Source organism: Bos grunniens, chromosome 8 (genome assembly GCF_055505025.1).
Source record: "Bos grunniens cultivar Pamir isolate PY7600 chromosome 8, Bosgru_T2T1.0, whole genome shotgun sequence".
Classification (NCBI taxonomy): Eukaryota; Metazoa; Chordata; class Mammalia; order Artiodactyla; family Bovidae; genus Bos; species Bos grunniens.
The window spans coordinates 45,009,840-45,037,137 of record NC_141172.1 but is presented as its reverse complement, the minus strand read 5'-3'; the positions used below and the strand labels follow the sequence as shown (position 1 = coordinate 45,037,137).

General features: G+C 39.8%; 1 protein-coding gene across 10 annotated transcripts in view; it reads right to left on the bottom strand.

Annotated features, from left to right (window-relative positions):
* The window catches only part of SMC5 (structural maintenance of chromosomes 5), a 118,016-nt gene extending 103,490 nt beyond the window's left edge, over positions 1 to 14,526 (bottom strand). For 8 of the 10 annotated variants that reach the window (XR_015169700.1, XR_015169701.1, XR_015169702.1 and 5 more), the window contains exons 1-2: positions 14,236 to 14,526; positions 8,292 to 8,433 (exon numbers count right to left, since the gene is read on the bottom strand). Coding sequence is in view for 6 of the 10 variants with exons in the window: in XM_086415497.1 (XP_086271623.1) it covers positions 8,292 to 8,433; positions 14,236 to 14,426 (333 nt within the window). In the remaining 4 variants the exon portion in view is untranslated. Of the gene's footprint in view, positions 1 to 8,291; positions 8,434 to 14,043 lie in introns of all 10 variants that reach the window. The other 2 variants (XM_086415501.1, XM_086415502.1) reach the window with 1 other exon arrangement.
* Positions 14,527 to 27,298: the final 12,772 nt, after the last annotated feature.

Below are 27,298 nucleotides of genomic sequence, written 5' to 3'. Positions count from 1 at the left end.
GGAGCTTAGCTATTTTTGGCCCTCTGTATTTTCATCCAAATTTTAGTACCAGCTTGTAATTTTTATAGACGGTAGCAGGATTCTGACTGGAATGACACTTAACATGACATGTATCAAACATTAACATTTTAAAATAAAAACTATAATCTCTGCATACATACCTTTTATGTGCGGCTATGTAACTTATACCTTTGTTGCTATAATATCCATTTTAATTGCATTTACTGTTCACTGTCAGTGAACACAGAAAATGCAACTCATTTCTGTTATACAACTTTTTTAGGGGGTTCTCAGTTCTTATTTCTAAACTGCTAATTATTTCTAAGTTTATTATTAATTCTAATCAATAGATATAACTCACAGAAAAGGTTTTGGAATCATTAGTAAGAATGAAAAAGGTCCTTGCCTTAGTCTGGGATTTTGTAACAAAAGTCCCACAGAGTGGGTGGCTTAAACATACATTTCTCAGATATCTGAAGGTTAGGATATGCAAGATCAATGCATTCACAGATTCAATGTCAGTGTTACACTATCTTACATCTCAGTTTAGTCGCTCAGTCATGTCTGACTCTGTGACACCATGCACTAGACCACACCAGGCTTCCCTGTCCATCACCAATTCCTGGAGTTTACTCACACTCATGCACACTGAGTCGGCAATGCCATCCAACCATCTCACCCTCTGTCATCCCCTTTTCCTCCAGCCTTCAATCTTTCCCACCATCAGGGTCTTTTCAAATGAGTCAGTTCTTCACATCAGGTGGCCAAAGTACTGAAGTTTCAGCTACAACATTAGTCCTTCCAATGAATATTCAGGACCGATGTCCCTTAGGATGGACTGGTTGGATCTTCTTGAAGTCCAAGGGACTCTCAAGACTCTTCTCCAACACCACAATTCAAAGGCATCAATTTTGGGGCGCCTAGCTTTCTTTATATTCCAACTCTCATATACATACTTGCCTACTGGAAAAACCATAGTTTTGACTATGACTAGATCAACCTTTGTCAGCAAAGTAATATCTCTGCTTTATAATATGCTGACTAGGTTGGTCATAGCTTTTCTTTCAAAGAGCAAGTGTCTTTTGATTGCATGGCTGCAGGAATATAAAGTCAAGTGGGCCTTAGGAAGTATCACTATGAACAAAGCTAGCAGAGGTGATGGAATTCCAGTTGAGCTATTTCAAATCCTGAAAGATGATGCTGTGTAAGTGCTGCACTCAATATGCCAGCAAATTTGGAAAACTCAGCCACAGGACTGGAAAACTGAAAAGGCTACTTTTCATTCCAATCCCAAAGAAAGGCAATGCCAAAGAATGCTCAAATTACCGCACAATTGCACTCATTTCACACGCTAGTAATGCTCAAAATTCTCCAAGCCAGGCTTCAACAATACATGAACCATGAACTTCTAGATATTCAAGCTGGTTTTAGAAAAGGCAGAGGAACCAGAGACCAAATTGCCAACATCCACTGGATGATCGAAAAAGCAAGAGAGTTCCAGGAAAACATCTATTTCTGCTTTATTGACTATGCCAAAGCCTTTGACTGTGTGGGGCACAATAAACTCTGAAAAATTCTGAAGGAGATGGGGATACCAGACCACCTGACCTGCCTCTTGGGAAACCTGTATACAGGTCAGGAAGCAACAGTTAGAACTGGACATGGAACAACAGACTGGTTCCAAATAGGAAAAGGAGTATGTCAAGGCTGTATATTGTCACCCTGCTTATTTAACTTATATGCAGAGTAGTATATCATGAGAAATGCTGGGCTGGAGGAAGCACAAGCCAGAATCAAGATTGCTGGGAGAAATATCAATAACCTCAGATATGCAGATGATACCACCCTTATGGCAGGAAGTGAAGAACTAAAGAGCCTCTTGATGAAAGTGAAAGAGGAGAGTGAAAAAGCTGGCTTAAAACTCAACATTCAGAAAACTAAGATCATGACATCCGGTCCCAGCACTTCATGGCAAAAAGATGGGCAAACAGTGGAAACAGTGGCTGACTTTATTTTGGGGGGGCTCCAAAATCACTGCAGAAGGTGACTGCAGCCATGAAAATAAAAGACACTTATTCCTTGGAAGGAAAGTTATGACCAACCTAGATAGCATATTCAAAAGCACAGACATTACTTTGCCAACAAAGGTCCATCTAGTCAAGGATATGGTTTTTCCAGTAGTCATGTACAGATGTGAGAGTTGGACTATAAAGAAAGCTAAGCACTAAAGAATTGATACTTTTGAACTGTGGTGTTGGAGAAGACTCTTGAGAGCCTCTAGGATCACAAAGAGATCCAAGCAGTCCATGCTAAAGGAGATCAGTCCTGGGTGTTCACTGGAAGGACTGATGTTAAAGCTGAAACTCTAATACTTTGACCACCTGATGCGAAGAGCTGACTCATTTGAAAAGACCCTGATGCTGGGAAAGACCGAGGGCAGGACGAGAAGGGGATGACAAGGATGAGATGGTTGGATGGCATCACCAATTCAGTGGACATAGGTTTGGGTAAACTCCGGCAGTTGGTGATGGACAGGGAGGCCTGGCTTGCTGCAATTCATGGGGTAGCAAAGAGTCAGACACAACTGAGTGACTGAACTGAACTGACTCACCATTTGCAGTGATTTTGGAGCCACCCAAAATAAAGTCTCTCACTGTTTCCATTGTTTCCCCGTCTATCTGCCATGACGTGACTGGACCAGATGTCATGATGTTAGTTTCCTGAATGTTGAGTTTTAAGTCAAGTTTTTCACTTTCCTCTTTCACTTTCATCAGGAGGCTCTTTAGTTCTTCTTCACTTTCTGCCGTAAGGGTGGTATCATCTGCATATATGAGGTTACTGATATTTCTCCCAGCAACCTTGATTCCAGTTTGTGCTTCATACAGTCCAGCATTTCACATGATAAACTCTGCATGTAAGTCAAATAAGCAGGGTGACAATATACAGCCTTGATATGTTTCTTTTCTGATTTGGCACCAGTCTATTGTTCTGTGTCCAGTTCTCACTGTTGCTTCTTGACCTGCACACAGTTTTCTCAGGAGGCAGGTAAGGTGGTCTGGTGTTCCCATCTCTTGAAGAATTTTCCATAGTTTGTTGTGATTCCACACAGTCAAAGGCTTTGGCATAGTCAATAAAGCAGAAACAGATGTTTTTCTGAAACTCTTTGCTTTTCTGATGATCCAGCAGATGTTGTCAATTTGATCTCTGGTTCCTCTGCCTTTTCTAAATCCAGTTTGTGCATATGGAAGTTCACAATTCATGGACTATTGAAGCCTGGCTTGGAGAATTTTGAGCATTACTTTGCTAGCATGTGAGATGAGTGCAATTGTGCGGTAGTTTAAACATTCTTTGGCATTGCCTTTCTTTGGGACTGGAATGAAAACCGACCTTTTGTAGTCCTGTGGCCACTGCTGAATTTTCCAAATTTGCTGACATAATGAGTGCAGCACTTTCATAGCATCATCTTTTAGGATTTGAAATAGCTCAACTGAAGCTCCACTACCTCCACTAGCTTTGTCATAGTGATGCTTCCCCTAAGGCCCACTTGACTTCGCATTCCAAGACGTCTGGCTCCAGGTGAGTGAGCACACCATCATGATTATCTGAGTCGTGAAGATCTGTTTTGTACAGTTGTTCTGTATATTCTTGCCACCTCTTACTAATATCTTCTGCTTCTGTTAGGTCCATACCATTTCTGTCCTTTATTGTGCCCATCTTTGCATAAAATGTTCCCTTGGTATCTTTAATTTTCTTGAAGAGATCTCTAGTCTTTCCCATTCTATTGTTTTCCTCTATTTCTTTGCACTGATCATTGAGGAAGGCTTTCTAATCTTTCCTTGCTGTTCTTTGGAACTCTGCATTCAAATGGAATTATCTTTCCTTTTCTCCTTTGCCTTTCATTTCTCTTCTCAGCTCTTTGTAAGGCCTCCTCAAACAACCATTTTGCCTTTTTGCATTTCTTTTTCTTTGGGATGGTCTTGATCACTGCCTCCTGTACAATTTCACGAACCTCAGTCCATAGTTCTTCAGGCACTCTGTCTATCAGATCTAGTCCCTTAAATCTATTTCTCATTGCCACTGTATAGTCGTAAGGGATTTGATTTAGGTCATACCTGAGTGGTCTAGTGGTTTTCCCTACTTTTTTCAATTTAAGTATGAACTTGGCAATATTTATTTTCATGATCTGTGCCACAGTCAGCTCCTGGTCTTGTTTTTGCTGACTGTAAAGAGCTTCTCCATCTTTGGTTCCAAAGAATACAAGCGGTCTGATATCGGTACTGACCATCTGGTGACGTCCATGTGTAGAGTCTTCTCTTGTGTTGTTGGAAGAGAGCATATGCTATGACCAGTGCGTTCTCTTGGCAAAACTGTTAGCCTTTGCCTTGCTACGTTCTATACTCCAAGGCCAAATTTGCCTGTTACTCTAGCTATTTCTTGACTTCCTACTTTTGCTTTCCAGTCCCCTAAAATGAAAAGGATTCTTTTTTGGGTGTTAGTTCTAGAAGGTTTTGGAGGTCTTCATAGAACCATTCAACTTCAGCTTCTTCAGCACTACCAGTCGGGGCACAGACTTGGATTACTGTGATACTGAATGGTTTGCCTTGGAAAAAAACAGAGATCATTTGTCGTTTCTGAGATTGCATCCAAGTACTGCATTTCAGACTCTTTTGTTGACTATGATGGCTACTCCATGTCTTCTATGGGATTCTTGCCCAAAGTACTAGAATATAATGGTCATCTGAGTTAAATTCACCCATTCCAGTCCATTTTAGTTCACTGATTCCTAAAACGTCAATGTTCACTCTTGCCTTATCCTGTTCGGTCACTTCCAATTTGCCTTGATTCATGGACCTAACATTCCAGGTTCCTATGCAATATTGCTCTTTACAGCATCGGATTTTACTTCCCTTACCAGTCACATCCACAACTGAGTGTTGTTGCTTTGGCTCCATCTCTTCATTCTTTCTGGAGCTGTTTCTCCACTGATCTCCCATAGCATACTGGGCACCTACCGACCTGGGGAGTTCATCTTTCAGTGTCCTATCTTTTTCCCTTTTCATACTGTTCATGGGGTTCTCAAGGAAAGACTACTGGAGTGTTTTGCCATTCCCTTCTCCACTGGACCGCGTTTTGTCAGAACTCTCCACCATGACCCGTCTGTCTTTGGTGGCCATACATGGCATGACTCATAGTTTCACTGAGTTAGACAAGGCTGTGGTCCATGTGAGCAGATTGGTTAGTTTTTTGTGATTATGGTTTTCTGTCTGTCTGCCCCATAATGGAGAAGGATAAGAGGCTTATGGAAGCTTCCTGATGGGAGAGACTGACTGAGGGAGAAACTGGGTCTTGTTCTGAAGGGTCGGGCCATGCTCAGTAAATCTTTAATCCAATTTTCTGTTGATAGGTGATTTAGCCCTATTAAATTTGCATATTAATCCATTGGGAGGCTTAGCCAGAATTTCTTTATGGTTTTTAAGCAGACATTCTTACAATCTGTGATTCAGAGTTTTCTTTCTTTTCAACACATATCTTTTCTCTTCTACCTAGAACTTCCAATACAATGTTCAATAGTAATGACAGTAGGTAACCTTGACATGTACATTTTCACAGATATCTCCTGAAATTAAGAAACGTCCATTCTATTCCTAGTTTGCTAAGAGTTTTTAATCATAAATTACTGTGGAATTTAACTGAATGCTTTTTAGCTGTTGAGAAATTATTGAGTTCTACTTCTTTAAAATATGGTGTATCATGTTAATTTTTTCCTAATAATCAATCTCTCATTTCTTGAATAACTTCGATTTGGTCACAATGCATTATATATTATTAAATTCAACATGCTAAAGTTCCTTTTTTGTGTGTGACTTTTGCCTCCAGATTCATGCGTGAAAGGGGCTTGTTATTTTCTCATGCTATCCTTGATTGATTTGGGTAACTAAAGTCACATTTTCCTGTGTAAACAGCAACTTTTGCTGTTAGGACTAATCCACATTTTGTTTTTGTCTGGTGTTCTCTATGAGAAAAAACTTACCAGCTAATTTATCTTCTCTACTTAGAGTTAGTTTTGATAATTTAAATAGCTGTAGAAATATATACGGGGCTTCCCCGGTGGCTCAGACGGAAATATATACAATCACAACTTTTAAAATATTTTATGCTTTAGTGGAATGATTCTCATAATATTCTTACATTATGAATATATAAACCTCTGCTGCATTCTTGTAATGCCCTGGTGGCAGTCATAATTATTGTGAAATGTATTGTGCATGGATTTCCACTCTTTTTATGTTTTCTAATGATGTCCTTTTTCACATTTCTGTTTCTTTTCTCTTTCTCCTTTCTCAAGACTCCTTCTGGATTGTTTGGGCAGTGGTTATTTTTCCTCTACTTCGCTCCTCCTACTTTAATCTTTCCTGTTTGGAAGTTACATATTTTGACTTTTTTTAAACTGGTTTACTCTACAAACTTTAACATGCATATTTAACTTAATAAACTCTTAAGCTAATAATTATCTTAACTTTCTCCCAACAATACAGAGAATACTTTAACTTTGATCACAGCTTTGACAACATTTAGTTGTATCTTCTTTGATTTAAAAAATTGACACATCAGTATTATTTTATACAGTTTACACATAACTTTACTACATGTTTAGTATTTAGTAGGCTTCACTGGTGAGATGGTGAAGAATCTGCCTGCAATGTGGGAGGCCTGGGTTCGATCCCTGGGTTGGGAAGTTCTCCTGGAGAAGGGAATGGCAACCTACTCCAGTATTCTTGACTGCAGAATTCCATGGACATAGGAGCCTGGTCGGCTACAGTCCACAGGATTGCAAAGAGTTGGACACAACTGAGCAACTAACACTTACTATGTGTTTACCATTTCATTGCTCACATCTTTTTACCTCTCAGACTTTCTTCTGAGATAATTAAAGTCTGAGATAATTTTCCTTCTTCCTAATTAAACACTTTCAAAGTTCCTTTATGAGGATCTCAGACTGTTCTCTCAACCCTGTCACATTCTGTGACCATATGACTCCCATGTTTGGTATTCTAAAATTTACTATAATGTGTCTATTTGTGTATTTCTTTCTTTTACGCCATCTGGAATATATTTAGGTGCAATGGATCTGAGGATTCAAGTTTTTCAACATTTCTGGAAAATTCTTAGTCATTCTTTCTTCGAATATTGCCTCTTCCTTAGTCCATTATTTTCCTTCAACTATCAGGTCTCAATCTTGATTTCATTACTTTTTATTTTTTCGCTTTAGCTCTATTAATTCATGTTTAGAAAAACTGTCAAGTATTTTGGTTCACATATTCTCAATTATGTCTGCTTTGTTTTACCTGTCCATCAAGTTTCTCTCCCATGTATTTTTATTTATATTCTCAATGATTCTTTTTTCAAATTTACCTTATCTTTTTGTTACTTCTTTGCAACCTTCTTTCAGTTCCTAAATAAACTAAATATTCCTAGTTTACATTCTATATATACAAGCTCTATAGGTCAGATTGTATAGCCTGTAGTTTTTATTAGCTCTCATTTTTAGTGGTTCATTTCCTCCTATGCTTTGTGATTTTTGGGGGTATGGACTCATGAATTTCTCAGAACTTTAGATTTCTTTTGAGGACTGTATTGAAGACATTTTCCTTCAGAGGATTTCATTTGCTTCTGCCAGAGATATTATTAAGGGAGGACACTTTAAACTAAAATTACAATGTATGTGTTGAGGCTTGTTTGAAAGATTTTTTTTCTTTTTCCTTCTACTACTGTATTCAGAGATAACAATGAGTTAAGTAGCCCCACTTCGCAATTTTTTGTTTTTCCTGCTACACACAGTACTCATAGTTTTATCTTCTAACTCTTCTACACCCTCAGGACCCCCAATCCTATGCAACGAATTCAAAGCCAGGTTTCAGGGCACAAGGTAAGCAAATAACCCTGGGAAAACAATGTCAGAGCTTGCAGAAATCTTCGGATCCAAATTACTTTATTTGTGCCCTTTGGAAACTTACTTCTCCTTTTCACAAGTCCATCAATACATTTAAACAGCTGTATCTTACACTATTTCTAAGGCTGAAGGTGTTACACACTTGGAGAATTCTCTAGATATATAGCAAACTACTTCTGGAAATGGAGATCTTCCCTCAGTGTCTCTACCTGCCAATTTCATCATTTATATTCAAGCACAACACATTTGCCATACCCAAGAATTAAGATGTAGAAATTGATTTGTTACCAAAAGCGATTCATGGTTTTGAATTTTGTTAAAAGTACCTATGTTAACTTACCTTATCTGCCCGTCCCATGAAAGCAGGTTTGCCTGCTAATCCAAGGCAAATGGCACACACGATGCTGGACTTCCCTGTTCCATTAGCTCCGATAATCATATTCAAGTGGGGCCCAGGAGATACTTCACAGACATCGTATGTCCTAAATTATAAAGAGGTGAGATTACTAAGTAGAGACAAGAAGTGAAGAATATTTTCCTACTAAAGCACTTTTTCTTGTTTTACCCTTATCACTAACTATAGGTTTCCTCAAATTCTTTAAAAACCAACTAACCTTATAAATATTAATGTAACATTACTTTATAGGTTGTTAATAACTTAGAGGGAAAAAAATCTGTCAGTGAAATGAAAAAGTGACAAAGTATATCTAAAATTAGAACATTCATGGGAAAATAAAACTTCACGTAATTTTTCTCAAATATTAAGTCTGCTAAATAGAGCAAAGTTTGATATAATTTATTCTTCAGTAATTCTAATACATGAGAAAGTCCATCAAAGCTACTGTACAAATGATTTTTAAATAAATTACATGTAAGTGAAGTGACAGTTCATTCTAAATTTGTGTATTTTACATTTATATTTCTCTTGAATTAAAATGCTTACTAGAAACTTATCATAGTCAACCGAATTACTTTTATTATAATTAGAAAACTGAAGATGTATCAACTCAATAGTTTAATTTATTAACTTTTTAAAATAACATGAATTGCCTTTAATATACTGCCAGACATTCACCAAAGGATCTATTTCTAGTACAAATTAAATTTTATTCCTATGGGAGGAAACAAGAGTGCATCATCACCATGCACGTCCGTAACTTTCCCTCATACTAGAAAGCAGCATGCTGTCCTGCTCTCTACCTGCAACAGGAGCATCTAATCCATATTAGTCTTCAGGGACAGCTATGGCAAGATGCGAAGGAAACTGACTCAGTATCTTTGTACTATGTCCTTGAATATCTGGAACTGGACCCCATAAGTAATGTCCCGTGCCCACAGTTTCAGTTGGCTACCAACTAATTCCCCAAGAGTAAAAGCTTAGCCTATTACTAACTTCCTAGGTATTCAAATAATTTTACCAAGCACACTTCAACTTTAATACTCCAAGAAATTAATCATTCTGAAATTCCAAGTTGTAATAAAATAAATACAGGTGGTAAAGAAAAGTATTTTCTGGCAGGTTTCCAACCCCACTTCTCTGCAGAGCATCCATCTATCTTTTCAGAAGCTTTATTCTAGTAACAGCAGAGTCTTGAAACAACCCTTTACAACAGTTAAAATAAAACTACTACTACTAAGTCGCTTCAGTCGTGTCCGACTCTGTGCAACCCCACAGACAGCAGCCCACCAGGTTCCCCCGCCCCTGGGAGTTTGGGAATTTCAGACATCTGGAAAATTATCTGACTTGGAGCTTCTTAATCAACACATGCAGCTCCATTCTTTTAATATTTGAATTTCCTGCTGTAAAATGTCTTACTAAAATAGTGATGCAACTGGTATTTAAGCAAACAAATAGAGCAGAAAAAAGCATGAAAACTTCTGACCTATATTGTTACACACAAATACTATAAACACGAAAAGCTGCCAAAACTAAATAAAGCCTCCGCATTTAAAAAAGAAAAAAAAAAACCATTCTGATTCTACAATATGTTTATTGGAAATTCCCTTTTGTGAGTTCCCTTTTCTCTGACCTCCCTCTGAAAAAGCTAATTTCAGAGGCCACCCTCTTCTGAGTTTACATACTTTATCTAGTACCTCATATATTCTCCATGGCCTCAGGTAACATCTATATACTGAAAGTCAGTTCAGATGACCTACAGATTCAATTCCCACCTCAAGAACTCTATTTGGATGTCCCACAATGGTCACTTCAAACTTAACATATTCAAAACTATTACACTGGTGCAAAAGTAACTGTGGTTTTGCACTGCTGAACTTTGCTGTTTGATATTGGAATAGATTTTCAAATAAATGTGGTTATGTTATACATCATTTTAATGTACATTTTTGGCTTTTTTTTTTTGCTAATGACTTATTACTCGCTGTGTATTTTATATTTATTTTAGGCTAGGGAAATGATGTTAGACAAAATGCAAATTCGAGCAGTTTTCTTATTCGAGTTCAAAATGGGTTGTAAGGCAGCAGAGGTAACTCACAACATCAACCACGCATTTGGCCCAGGAAGTGCTAATGAAACTGCACTGGCTCAAGAAGTTTTGCAAAGGAGACGAGAGCCTTGAAGATGAGCAGCACAGTGGCCGGCAACTGGAAGTTGACAACAACCAACTGAGAGGATCATCAATGCTGAACCTCTTACAACTACACCAAAAGTTGTCCAAGAACTCAATGTCAATCCTTCTATGGTCATTCGGCATTTGAAGCAAACTGGAAAGGTGGAAAAGCTCGATAAGTGGGTACCTCATGAATCGACCAAGAAAAAAAAAATCGTTGTTTTGAAGTGTCATCTTCTCTTATTGTATGCAACAACAAACCATGTGACGAAAAGTGGATTTTATATGACAACCGGTGATAACCTCCTCAGTGGTTGGACCACGAAGAAACTCCAAAGCACTTTCCAAAGCCAAACTTGCACCAAAAAAAGGTCATGGTCACTCTTTTGGTGGCCTGCTGCCCATCTGATATACTCCAGCTTTCTGAATCCTGGTGAAAAAAAACCATTACATCTGAGAAGCACGCTCAGCAAATCGATGAGATGCACAGAAACTGCAATGCCTGCAGCCAGCACTGGCCAACAGAATGCGCCCAATTCATCTCCATAATAATGCCTGACCATACATCACAAAACCAACTCTTCAAAAGTTGAAAGAATTGGGCTACGAAGTTTTGCCTCAACGGCCATATACCTATCACCAACCAATTACCACTTTTTCAAGCATCTCAACAACGGTTTGCATGCAAATCACTTTCACAACCAGCATGAGACAGAAAATGCTTTCAGAGAGTTCATCAAATCCTGAAGGACGGATTTTTATGCTACAAGAATAAACAAACTTATTTCTTGTTGGCAAAAATGTGTTGATTGTAATGGTTGCTATTTTGATCAATAAAGATGTGTTTGAGCCTAGTTATAATAATTTAAAATTCACAGTCTGAAACCAGAATTACTTTTTCATAAGCCTTAAAAAAAATCTAAAACCACTCTTGTAGTCTCTTAGTGAAGGATATCATTATTCATTCCTCTGCCCACAGCAGAAACCTAGGTATCATCTTTGATTCTCTTCATCTCCTCCACCTCTGTTCACACTACCCACCCACTCATCACTCCATTTATCACCAAATAATGTTGGTAAACAAGAAAATCTGACATACCTTGCTGTTAAAAAAAGAAACAAATAGGACCCTTCATAATTTAGGTCTAAATCTTTTTCTACTTTCTATCTCCTTCCCCTATTCTCTAATTAGACCTCTAAAGTTTACCTATAAGGAATTTCTTTCAGTTTCTTGACTATCTTATGCTTCCTTCCTTCTCAAAGCCTTTGCATATGCTATTACTTCTGCCTAGAAATCTCTTCCCTCCACTCTCAATCTCAACGGACTTGGTGAACTCTCAGGAATCTTTCCCTTGACTACTCTCTTCCAAGCCTTTTCAGTTCTCTAGGCCTACTCTTCCTATGCATTCCTAAAACTCAAAGTCCTCTCATAAAAATAAACAAAGTCTTACTTAGTTCTGCACTTTCCAGCTACCTTTTCTTTCTCCTCTTCACATCCAAGCTTTACTTCCTCACACTCCTTCATTCTTCTATGACTACAAAGTTTTCCACTTCCCCTACCTCAAAGCGCCAAAGATTTCCTGACTGCTAAATGCAGCAGGTTCTTTTCTGTACTGTTATCTGACTTCACTGTATCATATGATGTTTTTGAAGCACTCTTTTTCCTTGGGTTCTCTGATAATACTCTCCCACGGTTCTCCCCTTACTTCCCTGAACAGTTCCTTCTCAATCTGTGAGTTCTTCTGCTTGCCCTTAAATGTTGGCATTCCTCTGGAACTCTGTACTTGGACTTCTATTTCTATTCCCTTCAAGGCAATTTAAACAATCACCTATATGCATGATTCTTAAGTCTCTCATCTGTTAACATTTTCCTATAAGCTCTGAACCCTTATAAATACTGCCCATAGAAGACCTTTTAGATGCCCCACAGGAAACTTCAATATACAAGATACAAAAGGCATTTATTATTATCCTCCCAGAATTACTCCTTCTTTGACACAGCTCTATACCAATTAGCCAAGAGAGAGACTTGAGAAAAATGCTCCATTTCTCCTTTACCCTGATGCCTCGCAATTAATCTGCAGACAAAATCCTGTCAAATCTATTCTTTCTGCTTCTACTTCCCACTGCATGACTGCATGACTCAAATCCCGATCATCTCTGCCTTCATATTGTAAAAGCCTTCTTGCCTCCAATCTTGCACCCTTTCTAAATCATCCTTCACACTGCTTCCAAAGTAATATAAACCACATGAGGGTGCATGTGTGTGCACTATTTCAGTCGTGTCCAACTCTTTGTGACCCTATGGATGTAGCCCGCCAGGCTACTCTGTCCATGGGATTCTCCAAGCAAGAATACTGTAGTGAGTTGCCATGCCGCCCTCCAGGAGATCCATCTCCTGTCTCCTAACCTTCCTGCACTGGCAAGCAGGTTATTTACCACTAGTACCACCTGAGAAGCCCAAACCACATATGATGCCCTACTGAAAATGCATCCTGGCTGCCTACAGGATAAAGTTGCAATTTCTCAGCACAGGAAACACAGACCCTCAATAATGCTATATATCATCAGTATCACTCTATCCATACACTCACATCCTATGTCCTAATCATAGTAGGATACTGGAAACTTACTAAATACAGCAAACTGTTTCAGGCAGTTCCATGCTCTTCCCTTAAGACTTTCATATCCTCCAGTACAAGGCCCTTCTCACAACTGTGGAGGAAATTAATCATTTCATCCTTTGTGCCCCCAGGGCATCCTGATACACACACACACACATATATATAATTATGGTAGATACTTCATTTGATTATATTTATCTTTCCTGATTTGCATTAAAACAACAATTCAGCTACTTATCAGCTGAGTAAACCCGGGCAAATCAACCTCTCTGAGCTTATCAGTGGCGATGCTACCAAGAGTTATGAGGCATGAATGAGGGTACTGTGTAAATAAAGTACCTATTTCTATACCTGGCACAGGATAGATGCTTTAAAAAAATGTCCTTATTGTTACTGTAATTGTTTTCCTTAGGCCACTGTGGAAGCTTAAAATATAATAGACAAATGAACTGCAAGGTGCTAGACGGATACACGGTAGTTGTGTTACAACATCTTTACTAAATTCTAAAGTGAATACTATGATTAGTTGTCTGAAGGGTGAGCAAGCAACCAGGGAAGAAAGTCAGATATGAAGGAGTCAAGCAACAATTGAGAGCTGGGCTTAATTTTCTGGTACATTTCAGGAAACGTCTCCATCCATCACAACCATCACCATCTTTGTCCACCTGGCAACTGCTATCTCTTCACGAAATGTGCCACAGCACAGCGTCACTGTCGCTGATTTAACCGCTGCTTTTTGACTTCCCAGGACCATAGTTTTGTGAATTTCAGATTATGTCTACAGGCCGTGACTCCCAGCGGGAGATGTAATTCCTACTACGTCCACTGCCCGCCATTTGACGCCTTCACACAACTTTGGCATTAAGAATTAAAAAACTGCAAAACACAAGGCACACACCTGCATCAACAAACACGTCAATCTCCACGGCCCACAAGTAAATATCCTCACCGCAATCCCCGGACGAATTTACCAAAAGCCTCAAAAGCCAGGCACACCTCTACAGACCCGCCCCCGGCACGCACGCAGCCTGCGGCCCTCGTGTGCCGGCCGCTGGCCTCCCACGCCGCGGCACGGCCTCCGGTCACTCACAGGAAGTTCTCCATCGCGATGCGGACGATAGAGCCTTCCACGAAAGGCCCGGACGACGGCAGTGGCCGTGGCGCCGCCGGTGGGACCGAACTCTTTTTCTTGCTCGGGACTTCCGACGAGGGATCACTCAGGATAGCTCTCTTGGAGGCCAGGGGGCTTTGAGTGGACGTTTTCCTGCTCGGTGTCGCCATCCTGGCGGTCTCTCTTCTCGGCTGTGGCTTCCGTTCCCACCTTCCTACAGCCCCAGCGCCCCGGCGTCCCACTCCCGCGCGAACAGCGCGGCGCGCGACTGCGCGAGAGCCCGCCCCGGCGCCTGCGCAGTCCCTGCCTGGTAGCGTCACAGGGCATGCCCCACCCCTTCCCCCTCTCTCGGGTCTTGGGAGACCCGAGCTGGCGGGAATGGGACGGGGTGGCTCACGGGACCACGCCGCGGGAAGCGGCCACAGGACTGCTCTGTATGTTTCTGCATTTTGCCGATTTTTTTTTTTAACTCAAAAAAAAATGTCAGCTGCATTTAATGTTTTGAAAGCCTTTTCAGCGCTCAAGGAAACGTCCACGAGGGGAGGGAGCGCGGGACCTCGTCGTCTTCTGACTGGTTTTAATCAGGTCCCCGTGTCAAAACAAAAACAAAAACCCCAACAGTGCAAGCTTTCAAATGACTCTATGCCAGCTCTTCCCTTAAAACATAGCGCTCGGGTCTGTTGCGCTCTCCAACAGGTGGAAAGATTGCACGGCACAGGTTTTCCTCACTACCCCCACCACCACCCCCGCTCCCTAATTCCCTAGTAAGAATTCCTCCTTCGACCTTTCTAGAAATGCCCCACCGAGCACGCTGGCATCGTTAAGAGGATGCTTCCACTTAAACCTAGTCACGTTCATCTAGTTAACTCCCTTATTAAAGATGAGGTTCACTGAGGCCTCTGCAGGTCTTCACTCACTATAATCATATCTGATCTACAATAGGCTACTGAGGCAGTGAGGGAGCCAGGCAAGCAGGTCTCAGAGCTTACGTTTTGGTGTGGAAGACAGGAAAAGAACAAGATAACCTACGTAGGATCAAGATAATTTCAGGCGGTGATAGGTGTCATGAAGGAAAAAACAGAATGAATGTATGAGAGAAGCAGGGAAGGCCTGTCAGAGAAAGTGATACTTGAGCTAAATCCTGGAGAAGAAGGAGCTAGCGGAGGAAATGAGAAAAGAGCATTCCAGGCAAGGATAGAGGCTCTGAGGTGGAAACCAGCAGAATGAAGAACAAAGGGAAGGCGGGCTAAGCTATACTGAAGTGAGCAAGTTTGCTTAGGGGGGCCTTGCCCATCATGCATTTTATTTTAAAAGCAATGGGAAGCCATTGGATGGTTTTAAGCAGGAGAGAGACAAGATCTGATTAAAGTTTTTAAATGAGGCACTCTGGTTGCTGATTCCTCAGAGTCAAGCCTGGAAGTTGGGAGGCCATTTAAAAAGCTATTTCAGAAAACCTTGATTCCCCACTCCAGGATAAATGCTCCTTTCCCAAGCCCCTGCTTCTCCTCACACAACTGAAATCTGCACTCTTTAAAACTTGTAACCGAAGAAAGAATAAAATTTTTTTTTAAAAGTGAACATGTCTTGGTTGTTAGAAAATTTTTAGTTTTTCAGCAAATTAAATAATACCTTTAAAACTGTTCAAAAGGCAGGAAATAATCTTTTTAAAAATAGGGCCTAGGAGGGTACTATACCCTTATTTGCTACACTGCTAGTACAAACTTTTTGAGAAGTGACTTGGTAACCTTCTTCAAGAGCATTAAAAGAGTCCGATTCTTTGAAGAAATCATTGCATTTAGAGAAACCTAATGGTAAAATAATACATGCAGTGGTAATGAGGGTTGAAAGCAGGAAACCAATCTAATCATTTTATACTATCATTAGATCTTCAGTGAACTACTCAAACTGTGCTTATAAAGTTGAGTTGGGAAATGTGTGTGTGTGTGTGTGTTTAGGCTCAGTCATGTCCAACTGTTTGTGACCCCATGGACTGTGAGGAGCCGCTTGTGCTTCCGGCTCCTTTGTCCCTGGGATTTTTCAGGCAAGAATACTGGAGTGGGTTCCCATTTCCTCCTCCAGGAGATATTCCCAACCCAAGAATCTAACATATATCTCCTGTGTCTCCTGCATTACAGGTGGAATCTAACCACTGAGCTATTGGGAAATGACACCATATATAATGCATACAGATTGTGAGTTCTTGTCTAGACTGTCAGTCCGTCATGCTCTACCGTCATCCTTCGAAAAGGAAAATGTTACTGGTTTTATTTATAACCACAAACACAATATGTGTTAAATGCAGAAATTTAGGAAACACAGAAAAAAACAAACATACACAGGGGAAGTTCAGTTCAGTTCAGTCCCTCAGTAGTGTCCGACTCTTTGCGACCCGATGAATCGCAGCACGCCAGGCCTCCCTGTCCATCACCAACTCCCAGAATTCACTCAGACTCACATCCATTGAGTCAGTGATGCCATCCAGCCATCTCATCCTCTGTCGTCCCCTTCTCCTCCTGCCCCCAATCCCTCCCAGCATCAGTCTTTTCCAATGAGTCAATTCTTCACATGAGGTGGCCAATGTACTGGACTTTCAGCTTTAGCATCATTCCTTCCAAAGAAATCCCAGGGCTGCTCTCCTTCAGAATGGACTGGTTGGATCTCCTTGCAGTCCAAGGGACTCTCAAGAGTCTTCTCCAACACCACAGTTCAAAAGCATCAATTCTGTGGCACTCAGCTTTCTTCACAGTCCAACTGTCACATCCATACATGACCACAGGAAAAACCATAGCCTTGACTAGATGGACCTTTGTTGGCAAAGTAATGTCTCTGCTTTTGAATATACTATCTAGGTTGGTCATAACTTTCCTTCCAAGGAGTAAGCGTCTTTTAATTTCATGGCTGCAGTCACCATCTGTAGTGATTTTGGAGCCCAGAAAAATAAAGTCTGACACTGTTTCCACTGTTTCCCCATCTATTTCCCATGAAGTGATGGGACCGGATGCCATAATCTTTGTTTTCTGAATGTTGAGTTTTAAGCCAACTTTTTTACTCTCCTCTTTCACCTTCATCAAGAGGCTTTTTAGTTCCTCTTCACTTTCTGCCATAAGGGTGGTGTCATCCGCATATCTGAGGTTATTGATATTTCTCCTGGCAATCTTGATTCCAGCTTGTGCTTCTTCCAGCCCAGCATTTCTCATGATGTACTCTGCATATAAGTTAAATAAACAGGGTGACAATATACAGCCTTGACGTACTCCTTTTCCTATTTGGAACCAGTCTGTTATTCCATGTCCAGTTCTAACTGTTACTTCCTGACCTGCATACAAATTTCTCAAGAGGCAGGTCAGGTGGTCTGGTATTCCCATTTCTTTCAGGATTTTCCACAGTTTATTGTGATCCACACAGTCAAAGGCTTTGGCATAGTCAATAAAGCAGAAATAGATGTTTTTCTGGAACTCTCTTGCTTTTTCAATGACCCAGTGGATGTTGGCAATTTGGTCTCTGGTTCCTCTGCCTTTTCTAAAACCAGCTTGAACATCTGAAAGTTCATGGTTCACATATTGCTGAAGCCTGGCTTGGAGAATTTTGAGCATTACATTACTAGTGTGTGAGATGAGTGCAATCGTGCAGTAGTTTGAGCATTCTTTGGCATTGCCTTCCTTTGGGATTGGAATAAAAACTGACCTTTTCCAGTCCTCTGGCCACTGCTGAGTGTCCCAAATTTGCTGGCATGTTGAGTGCAGCACTTTCACAGCATCATCTTTCAGGATTTGGAATAGTTCAACTGGAATTCCATCACCTCCACTAGCTTTGTTTGTAGTGATGCTTTCTGAGGCCCACTTGACTTCACATTCCAGGATGTCTGGCTCTAGGTCAGTGATCACATCATCGTGATTATCTGGGTTGTGAAGATCTTTTTTTGTACAGTTCTTCTTTGTATTCTTGCCACCTCTTCTTAATATCTTCTGCTTCTGTTAGGTCCATACCATTTCTGTCCTTTATCGAGCCCATCTTTGCATGAAATATTCCCTTGGTATCTCTAATTTTCTTGAAGAGATCTTTAGTCTCTCCCATTCTATTGTTTTCCTCTTTCTTTGCATTGATTGCTGAGGAAGGCTTTCTTATCTCTTCTTGATATTCTTTGGAACGCTGCATTCAGATGCTTATATCTTTCCTTTCTCCTTTGTTCTTCGCTTCTGTTCTTTTCACAGCTATTTGTAAGGCCTCCCCAGAAAGCCATTTTGCTTTTTTGCATTTCTTTTCCATGGGGATGGTCTACTCATAATTCCTCTACCCAGACTAATCACTGTTAAGATTTTGGTGTATGTTTTAATATCTTTTTTCTTTGTGTATGTATGTTATGGTCCTTTTGTTGAAAAAAGTAGAATTATACTGTACAACTTATATATACTGTTATTTAACCCTCTTTATCTCACTTAATATATTCAGTTCAGTTCAGTTCAGTTGCTCAGTCGTGTCCGACTCTTTGCGACCCCATGGACCGCAGCATGCCAGGCCTCCCAGTCCATCACCAACTGCCAGAGTCCACCCAAACTCATGTCCATTGAGTCGGTGATGTCATCCAACCATCTCATCCTGTGTCGTTCCCTTCTCCTCCTGCCTTCAGTCTTTCCCAGCATCAGAGTCTTTTCCAATGAGTCACTTCTTTGCATCAAGTGGCCAAAGTATTGGAATTTCAGCTTCAACATCAGTCCTTCCAATGAACACTCAGGACTGATGTCCTTTAGGATGGACTGGTTGGATCTCCTTGTAGTCCAAGGGACTCTCAAGAGTCTTCTCCAACACCACAGTTCAAAAGCATTGATTCTTCAGTGCTCAGCTTTCTTTATAGTCCAACTCTCACATCCATACATGACTACTGGAAAAACCATAGCCTTGACTAGACAGACCTTTGTTGGCAACGTAATGTCTCTGCTTTTGAATATGCTATCTAGGTTGGTCATAACTTTCCTTCCAAGGAGTAAGCATCTTTTAATTTCATGGCTGCAATGACCATCTTCAGTGATTTTGGAGCCCAAAAAAATAAAGTCTGTCACTGTTTTCACTGTTTCCCCATCTACTTGCCATGAAGTGATGGGACTGGATGCCATGATCTTTGTTTTCTGAATGTTGAGCTTTAAGCCAACTTTTTCACTCTCTTCTTTCAGTTTCATCAAGAGGCTCTTTAGTTCTTTTTCACTTTCTGCCATAAGGGTGGTGTCATCTGCAAATCTGAGGTTACTGATAATTTCTCCTGGCAATCTTGATTCCAGTTTGTGCTTCTTCCAGCCCAGCGTTTCTCATGATGTACTCTGCATATAAGTTAAATAAACAGGGTGACAATATACAGCCTTGATGTACTCCTTTTCCTATTTGGAACCAGTCTGTTATTCCATGTCCAGTTCTAACTGTTGCTTCCTGACCTGCATATAGGTTTCTCAAGAGGCAGGTAAGTTGGTCTGGTATTCCTATCTCTTTCAGAATTTTCCACAGTTTATTGTGCTCCACACAGTCAAAGGCTTTGGCATAGTCAATAAAGCAGGAATAGATGAATATCTTTTTATGCCATTAAGTCTTTTTCTAGGTGAGAAGAAGGCTCAAGAGGGAGAGCGTATATGTATACTTAATGGCTAATTCACAATGATGTATAGCAGAGACTAACACAACATTGTAAAGCAATTATCCTCCAATTTAAAATAAATAATAAAAAATATTTTTCTGTAACATGGTTTAAGTAACTATATAGCATTCCATCAAACAGATGTACTGTAATTTATCTAAATACTTCTCTTTTGTTGGGCTCTGTATGACTGGAAGTTAGCATGAACCAGACAGATGCTGGCAGGTTATACAAGCTTGTGCATCCTAAGTCTCTAAGACTTATCTGACTCCTTGCAGAACAATTGACCGTAGCCCACCAGACTTCCCTGTCCATGGGATTTCCCATGCAAGCATACTGGAGTGAGTTGACATTTCCTCCTTCAAGGGATCTTCCCAACCCAGGGATCAAACCGTCTGTTACAGTGGCAGGCAGATTCTTTACCACTGCGCTACCTGAGAAGCCCAGTGCTTCCTAATATTCTTCAAAAATTTCATACACTCATAAAGGTATAGACATGTATTTATTAACCAACCACATTTGGTTTCTTTAAGTGCACTGGTGAAAACTGTTGAAAAGGGTAGTGTTAAAAAGTAAAAGGAGGTCTTTAGAAATGGAATATCAATTAACCAGAATCTGATGCTAATGAATGAGTAAGCCAAAATGGTTAATCCTACACATCCATGATTTAAAGTGCAGTCATGAGTTGAATTCATTGTGCCATCCTTACTAGCTAATAGACATGACAAAGCAATTGTATTTAACTTTTTATTGACCAAGGAATAAGTGAGCAGGGGGCATTTTAATGATGGCTTTCCAATTCTGCAGAAGCTTTAAAACTGACACAAACAAAAAGCTGGCAGACAGGGTAGGGTCAAGGATTATAAATATATTTCACCTCACCATCAGAATGCCATCTTTGTTTCTTAGCTTCACTCCAAGCCCTGAATAATGATGCCACAGTAGCAGGAAGGTGGGGGCAAGAGCCATGGAGTGGGACTCCACTAGCCATCTCTGACTGAGATAGTTTTCTCTTCCAGTTCTAACAAGAACCCTCACAGGTTAACAGGAATACTCTCCTCTGGTTTATATACCAAGTGAGAGGGAATATTCCTTTTGCTTTTGGTAAATTCATAAAGTAGAAGAGTGAACCCTCAAGGCTCAGGGAGGGAGGGAAGTCAGATGCTAAAACCTAAGTCCTTGACTCCCAGGAGCAACCCTATAAACACACACACACACACACACAGACACACACACACACACACACACACACTTTCTCTCTCTCTCTCTCTCTCTCTGATCAACTTAGTGAAGGAACTGATCTGGAGGACTAAGGATAATGATCACCTTTCTCACAGAGAGCTAAAACCCCAGACAAATTCTGCTAGAGGTAAAATTATCTTATCTCTGGAGTTCTTAATTTTTAAAAATTGGTTTCTAACATCATACTAAAGTTGAAAACAATCGAAATATCTGCTGCTTCTTGGTGTAGCTACATTAGTATTGGAATGGACTGTGGTAATATCTAACACTAACAGCATGTACCATATACAAATTGCTGCTCTAAGCACTTTTTCATAACTCATTTTTATATTCTGGATCAATGTCTCAATAGATTTGTGTCTTTCTCAAATTTTAATTTCTTGAATACAAAATCCAACTGAAAGATTCAAGAAATTGTTAGGAATTAATGTAAGATTTCAAGTGTTCTTTGTGATATGTCATGATAGGAAGCCTAGTGCTAAATGGGCCTTCATTTCTTTGGAGAATATTAACAGGGAAAACAATATTAAATTACTCCAGAAGGAATTTATCCTCAATTTCAAATCTAGAGGGAGAATAAGCATTCTCCCTCACACCTAGTTACTTCCTATAGAAAAGAAAGTTGGTAATTGTCAGCACTGTTCTAAATCTGTTGATATCAGCTTCATAAATTATAAAATAAGTGAGTTTTTTGGTATTAGGAACTGAGAGTGACATTTCATCTCATTATCTCCACAAGCTAGGATGCTGAACTCTCCCATAAGCTTGTTGGTTTTAAGTTCAATTATTTTTAAGTTCAAAAACAAACTCATAGGTAAAAAAATCAGATTTGTGGTTACCAAATCTGATTTTGGTAATCTCAGAGGCAGAGGGTGGGGAGAGGGGAAAATTAGATGAAGGTGATCAAAAGGTATAAACTTCTGGTTGTGAGAATAATAAGTACTAGGGATGTAACATAAAACTTGATAAATATAAGTAAAACTGCTGTGTGTTACATATGAAAGTTTTTAACAGAAATCCTGAGTTCTCATCACAAGGAAAAATATTTTCGTTCTTTTAAATTTTATATTTATATGAGATGATGGATGTTCACTAAACTTATTGTGATAATCATTTCATGATGTATATAGGTCAATCATTATGCTGTACACCTTAAGCTTAGTGCTGTATGTTAATTATATCTTAATAAAACTGGAAAGAAAAAAAAGGAATTAACACTGAACAATTGGCATAATTTAACTGTCTTTTAAAATCTATTTAAAAAGTTACATGTGAAATACATGAATACATTCTACTCTTACAAATTAGAATACAGATAAAATTGTGTGCATTTGACATTTTTTTCTTCAATCTTGTTGCTGCACTCCTTATCTTCCAGAGTTAACTACTCTTACACTTGTTCAGTGTGTAATGTCTTTTAAGGCTGTTTCAATATTTACGTGCATTTTATCTACAGAAAATATGTAATCATATTTTGAGTGTGAAGCATTATGTAAATGCACTATTGTATAAACGATGTATTACATGCATACATGTATAATAATTACATGCATAATGTATTAACATAAAAATATGGTATGAATAGTTATGCAATTTCTTTTTTTGTTCAAAAATATATTTTTGTGATGTATCCATGTTGACAGATATATTGATAAGTCTGGCTCCCTTTTACCTGCTATAGAGTTTTTGTATGAAAATATCACACTTTATCTACTACTCTAGGAGATCAGCCCTAGGTGTTCTTTGGAAGGAATGATGCTAAAGCTGAAACTCCAGTACTTTGGCCACCTCATGCGAAGAGTTGACTCATTGGAAAAGACTCTGATGCTGGGAGGGATTGGGGGCAGGAAGAAAAGGGGACAACAGAGGATGAGATGGCTGGATGGCATCACCGACTCGATGGACATGAGTTTGAGTGAACTCCAGGAGTTGGTGATGGACAGGGAGGCCTGGCGTGCTGCGATTCATGGGGTCGCAAAGAGTTGGACATGACTGAGTGACTAAACTGAACTAAATGATTTGACAAGTAGATTGCTTCCAATTTTTCATTTTTACAAACACTACTCAGGGAATATTCTCAGACTTGTCTTTATGTATATGTACTAACATTTCTCTAGGATAGGTATCAAGAATTATAACTGCTAGATCATGTACCACAGTCATTACTTTCCTTCAGTTTCTTGAAATTGTTGCCTATGGTCAATTTCTTAGTAACTGTGATTATTTGAAAATTATGTCTAAAAACAAAATTTCTCTCTTCCACCCACCCCCCTTTCCAGCATTGGTTTTGACTCAATGATTTCTCTCTCCCCCTCCCCTACCTATACACACACAGACCCCTCTCTTCTATATAATGCCCTTTTTTTCTCCCACCAGGTCCAGGTTCTATGGGGCCTGAAACTTATATAAGTTTTTAAGCCCTCTCTGAAAAAAAAAAAAAAAGTATTACAAATACAAAATGAGAAGAGTGATTATTACTTCAGAATGAAAAAATAAATCACAGCCTCAGCACCACTGACCATTGACAGTTTGGGTAAGGTAAAGTTGTTTGCTGGCGGAAAAGGAGGCAGCTGTCCTGTGTATTGCAGGAGAGTCAGCAGCATTGTCAGCCTCTACTCACTAGATGCCAGTAACACCACCCCAGTTTTGATAACCAAAAAGTTCTCCAGACTTTGACAAATGTCTCCTAAAGGATAAAAGTGCCCCCAGTTGAGAGCCACTGCTCTAACCCACTTCTTTAGAGAATAGAAAAAGAAGAAAGATTTTTTCATTCAACTCCGCTTATGAGTCTAACCTTGTCTAAATCCCCTAATTTCTAAGGAAATTAAAGATAATTCTCTGTCAGTCTTACTCATGAACATATTTGCACACATGTAGCAGTGTTTAAAAAAGTAAATATGTCATTATCTAAATGAGCTTATTACAGAATTTGAGGGTGATTAACTATTGTCAAATCAAATCAGTTAATATGATTCTTCATATTAAAAGATTGCAGGAGAGAGACTGAAGCAGGAAAAATAATTATTTTCAACACACATCGATGGTTAAAGTTTCTAGGAAACTATGAGTAGAAAAAAACTTCATTTAACCAATAAAAGGCAATACCAGAAACCTTCAGCTAATTCATATTCAATGATGAAATGTTTAGAAATATCTTCAAGTTCTGGAAAGATGATACTATCACTACTTCTTTTGAGCACTATATTGGATGTCTTAGCCTGTCAGATAAGTTATGAAAATAAAGCAAATAGAGTTGAAAAGGAAAAACAAAATTGGCCTTTTAAAGAGATCTGACAAAATAGCAAACAAAAATTGTGGTAGGCAGAGCAATGGCTCCCCAAAGATGCCCACATCCTAATCCCTGGAGTTTGTGAATATAATACCTCCCGTGGTAAAAGGGAATTTGCAGACGTGATTGCAGATCTTGAAATGGGGTGATTATATTGAACCATCCAGGTAGGCCCAATATAATCACAAAGGTCCTTATAAGAGGAGGGAGGCAGAGGAGAAATGATAATGAAAGCAGATGTTAGAGTGATGACACAGCTGGAAGGGGGCCGTGACATCTTGGGTATCTAATTCTGCTGTTTGTTGACATCTGATTTGTGCTTCTAGTGAATGTTTCACTAAATGTTTTGTGCTTTTGTATTGTGAGCCCTTCCATGTGGTTAATATGTAGGAAACTTGTACAGCCTGGGTTGAGTGTGTGGCCTTCCAAAGAGTCTTTATATTTGTTTCTACCAGGTGCCCCAACTGGCCAGTGACATATTTTTAAGTTAAACTTTTAGTGCATGGATATCTAGACCATGAAATTTTGATAAGCCAAAGAGAATCCTTATATCCTTCATGAATCAACATATGTATTTGTACTAAACTAAATGCCTTTATTGAGAATTTATTTAGTTCAGCAATATTTGTTGAATATGATAGGCAGAGTGGGTACATAACTAAATATGCAACCATCTTGAGGAGATGGATATAAAAGCAAGAATTTAGGTTTAGCATGATAAATCTTGTGAGGGGTATGAATACAGGTAAGCAGCACAGAAGAACCATTTACAAAGGCTGGAGTAGGAAGAGCAAAGTGGAAGGCATTGCCCACATGCTGATTAAAATGAACCTTGAATTGCAAATAATAAAAAAAAAAGACGAAAAATGACAAGAGCATATGGTTGCTTTATCCTTAAGATGGCACTATAAACTCACAATTCCTTTGTAGAGAAAGGCTATATAAAAACAACTGTGATTTATCCAAAAATCTCAGTCAACCCTTATAAACTAGAAATGCTTTTGTGTGTCAGATACTAAGGACTCATATGTATCACCTTCATTTAAATTAATCTTTACAGCACCCTTACGAAGTAGAGATGAGTATTTTGCTGCCCCGTTTTGCAGACTAGGAATAGGAGTCAGAGATGGTAGAAGTGACTTGCTTTCAGTCACAAATCCTATAAGTGGCAAAGCCAGGATTTAAACTGAGACAGCCTGAATCTGGAAACCGTGCACTTAATCATTGTATTTCATCTCTTTATAGTAATCCACGTGTTGAAAATACCATAATATTAGAATGGTCAGTTACAAAAATTCTCCCCACTCCCCTGTTCTGGTTAAATCACACTGGAGAACACGTTCCTTGCGTGAAAAGTCAAAGAGCCCATGCCTTAGCCCCCAGAGTGACAGAAGACATCCAGACACCAGAACACTGTTAGTGTTGGTTCTCTCTGCTCTGCCCAGACTGAAGCTGGAGGCTTGGCTTGCCCTCCCTCTCAAATGCCCTTCCTAAGCACTCCCTGGGAATATGGTTTCTCCAATTTGGCGCTCTGCTTATGGTAACAGGTTTAGATCTCTATTTTCCTTGCTGACATGTGAGGACTTTTGTGATCTCCATGCTTAGTATAATACCTGGAGCATAGATTTCTTAATAAATCTTTGTTAAACATTTTCTTTTTCTTCATTTAACCAGACCTTGCATCAGAGCCCTATTTTCCTTAGACTGTCCTTTGCTCCCTTCTAAATAATTTCCAATACAAACAGCAAATTATAGGAGAAAAGGCAATCTGTGTGAAAAAGTAGTTTCCATCTGAAGCACTTGTGTGTTTAGGTGAGAACTGGAATAAATGCTAACACTGGGTTTAACTGGTTAAGCAGTAATTATTAGCTAATATACCTTTCTCAGGGGCATTTCTAAACCTGAGAAAACTATACTGTGCTTACAATACTTTGCAAATTTTCATCCAGGTGAAATATAGTTAAAATAAAGGCCAAGGGCAACCTGGAAAAGGAAGAGTGGCATCCAATCAGTGAAATATGCAAAGGGGGCATAAGTGAGAGAGGATAAGTAAATCCGCTCACCTTCCATCTCCTCTCTTCTCTTTTATGAACTTCAAGTTGTTTTTCAGCAACAAAAGGTAATAATTACTTCCTTTCTTTCTGCCCTAAGTCAATAATTAGCCCCGAACCCCTACCCCATCTACTTCCCACCCCTACTGTTAGGGAAGCACCCTGATTGAAACCGGCCCCCCTGGCCAGGCACCATAGTAACTATTTGCATGAGTTGTTTTATGACAGGAGGTCCTGGTAAGGAACAGGGGACTAATAAGCCTCCACCAACCAGAAGAGTTCGGGAAAGGTCAAAAGGAGACACCACCTGTCTGACCACCTCCCAGAATCCTTCTCTCTGGCATCCATCTTGGCTGAACAAGGCATGCACCACCAGGAAGGACTCTGAGTCAGAATGATTGGCTAAAGACAACCTGGAAACTAATCCCATCACCATAAAACCCGAGACTGCAAGCCACGTGAAAGAGCTGTTCTCCTGGATTCCCTTACCCTACTGCTCTCCACCCGGGTGCCCTTTCCCAATAAAATCTCTTGCTTTGTCAGCAGATGTGTCTCCTTGGACAATTCATTTCCGAGTGTTAGATAAGAGCCCAGTTTCGGGCCCTGGAAGGGGTCCCCTTTCCTGCAACACTACCAGCATCAGCCACCCAGCCCCCCACCTTTCCAAAGCTTTTGTCCCAAGTAGTATTTCTGGTTTGGCAATTTCCAGCTGCTGCTAAGTCGCTTCAGTCGTGTCCGTGTCTGACTCTTAGCGACCCCATGGACTGTAGCCTACCAGGTTCCTCCGTCCATGGGATTTTCCAGGCAAAAGTACTGGAGTGGGGTGCCAGGCAACTTCCA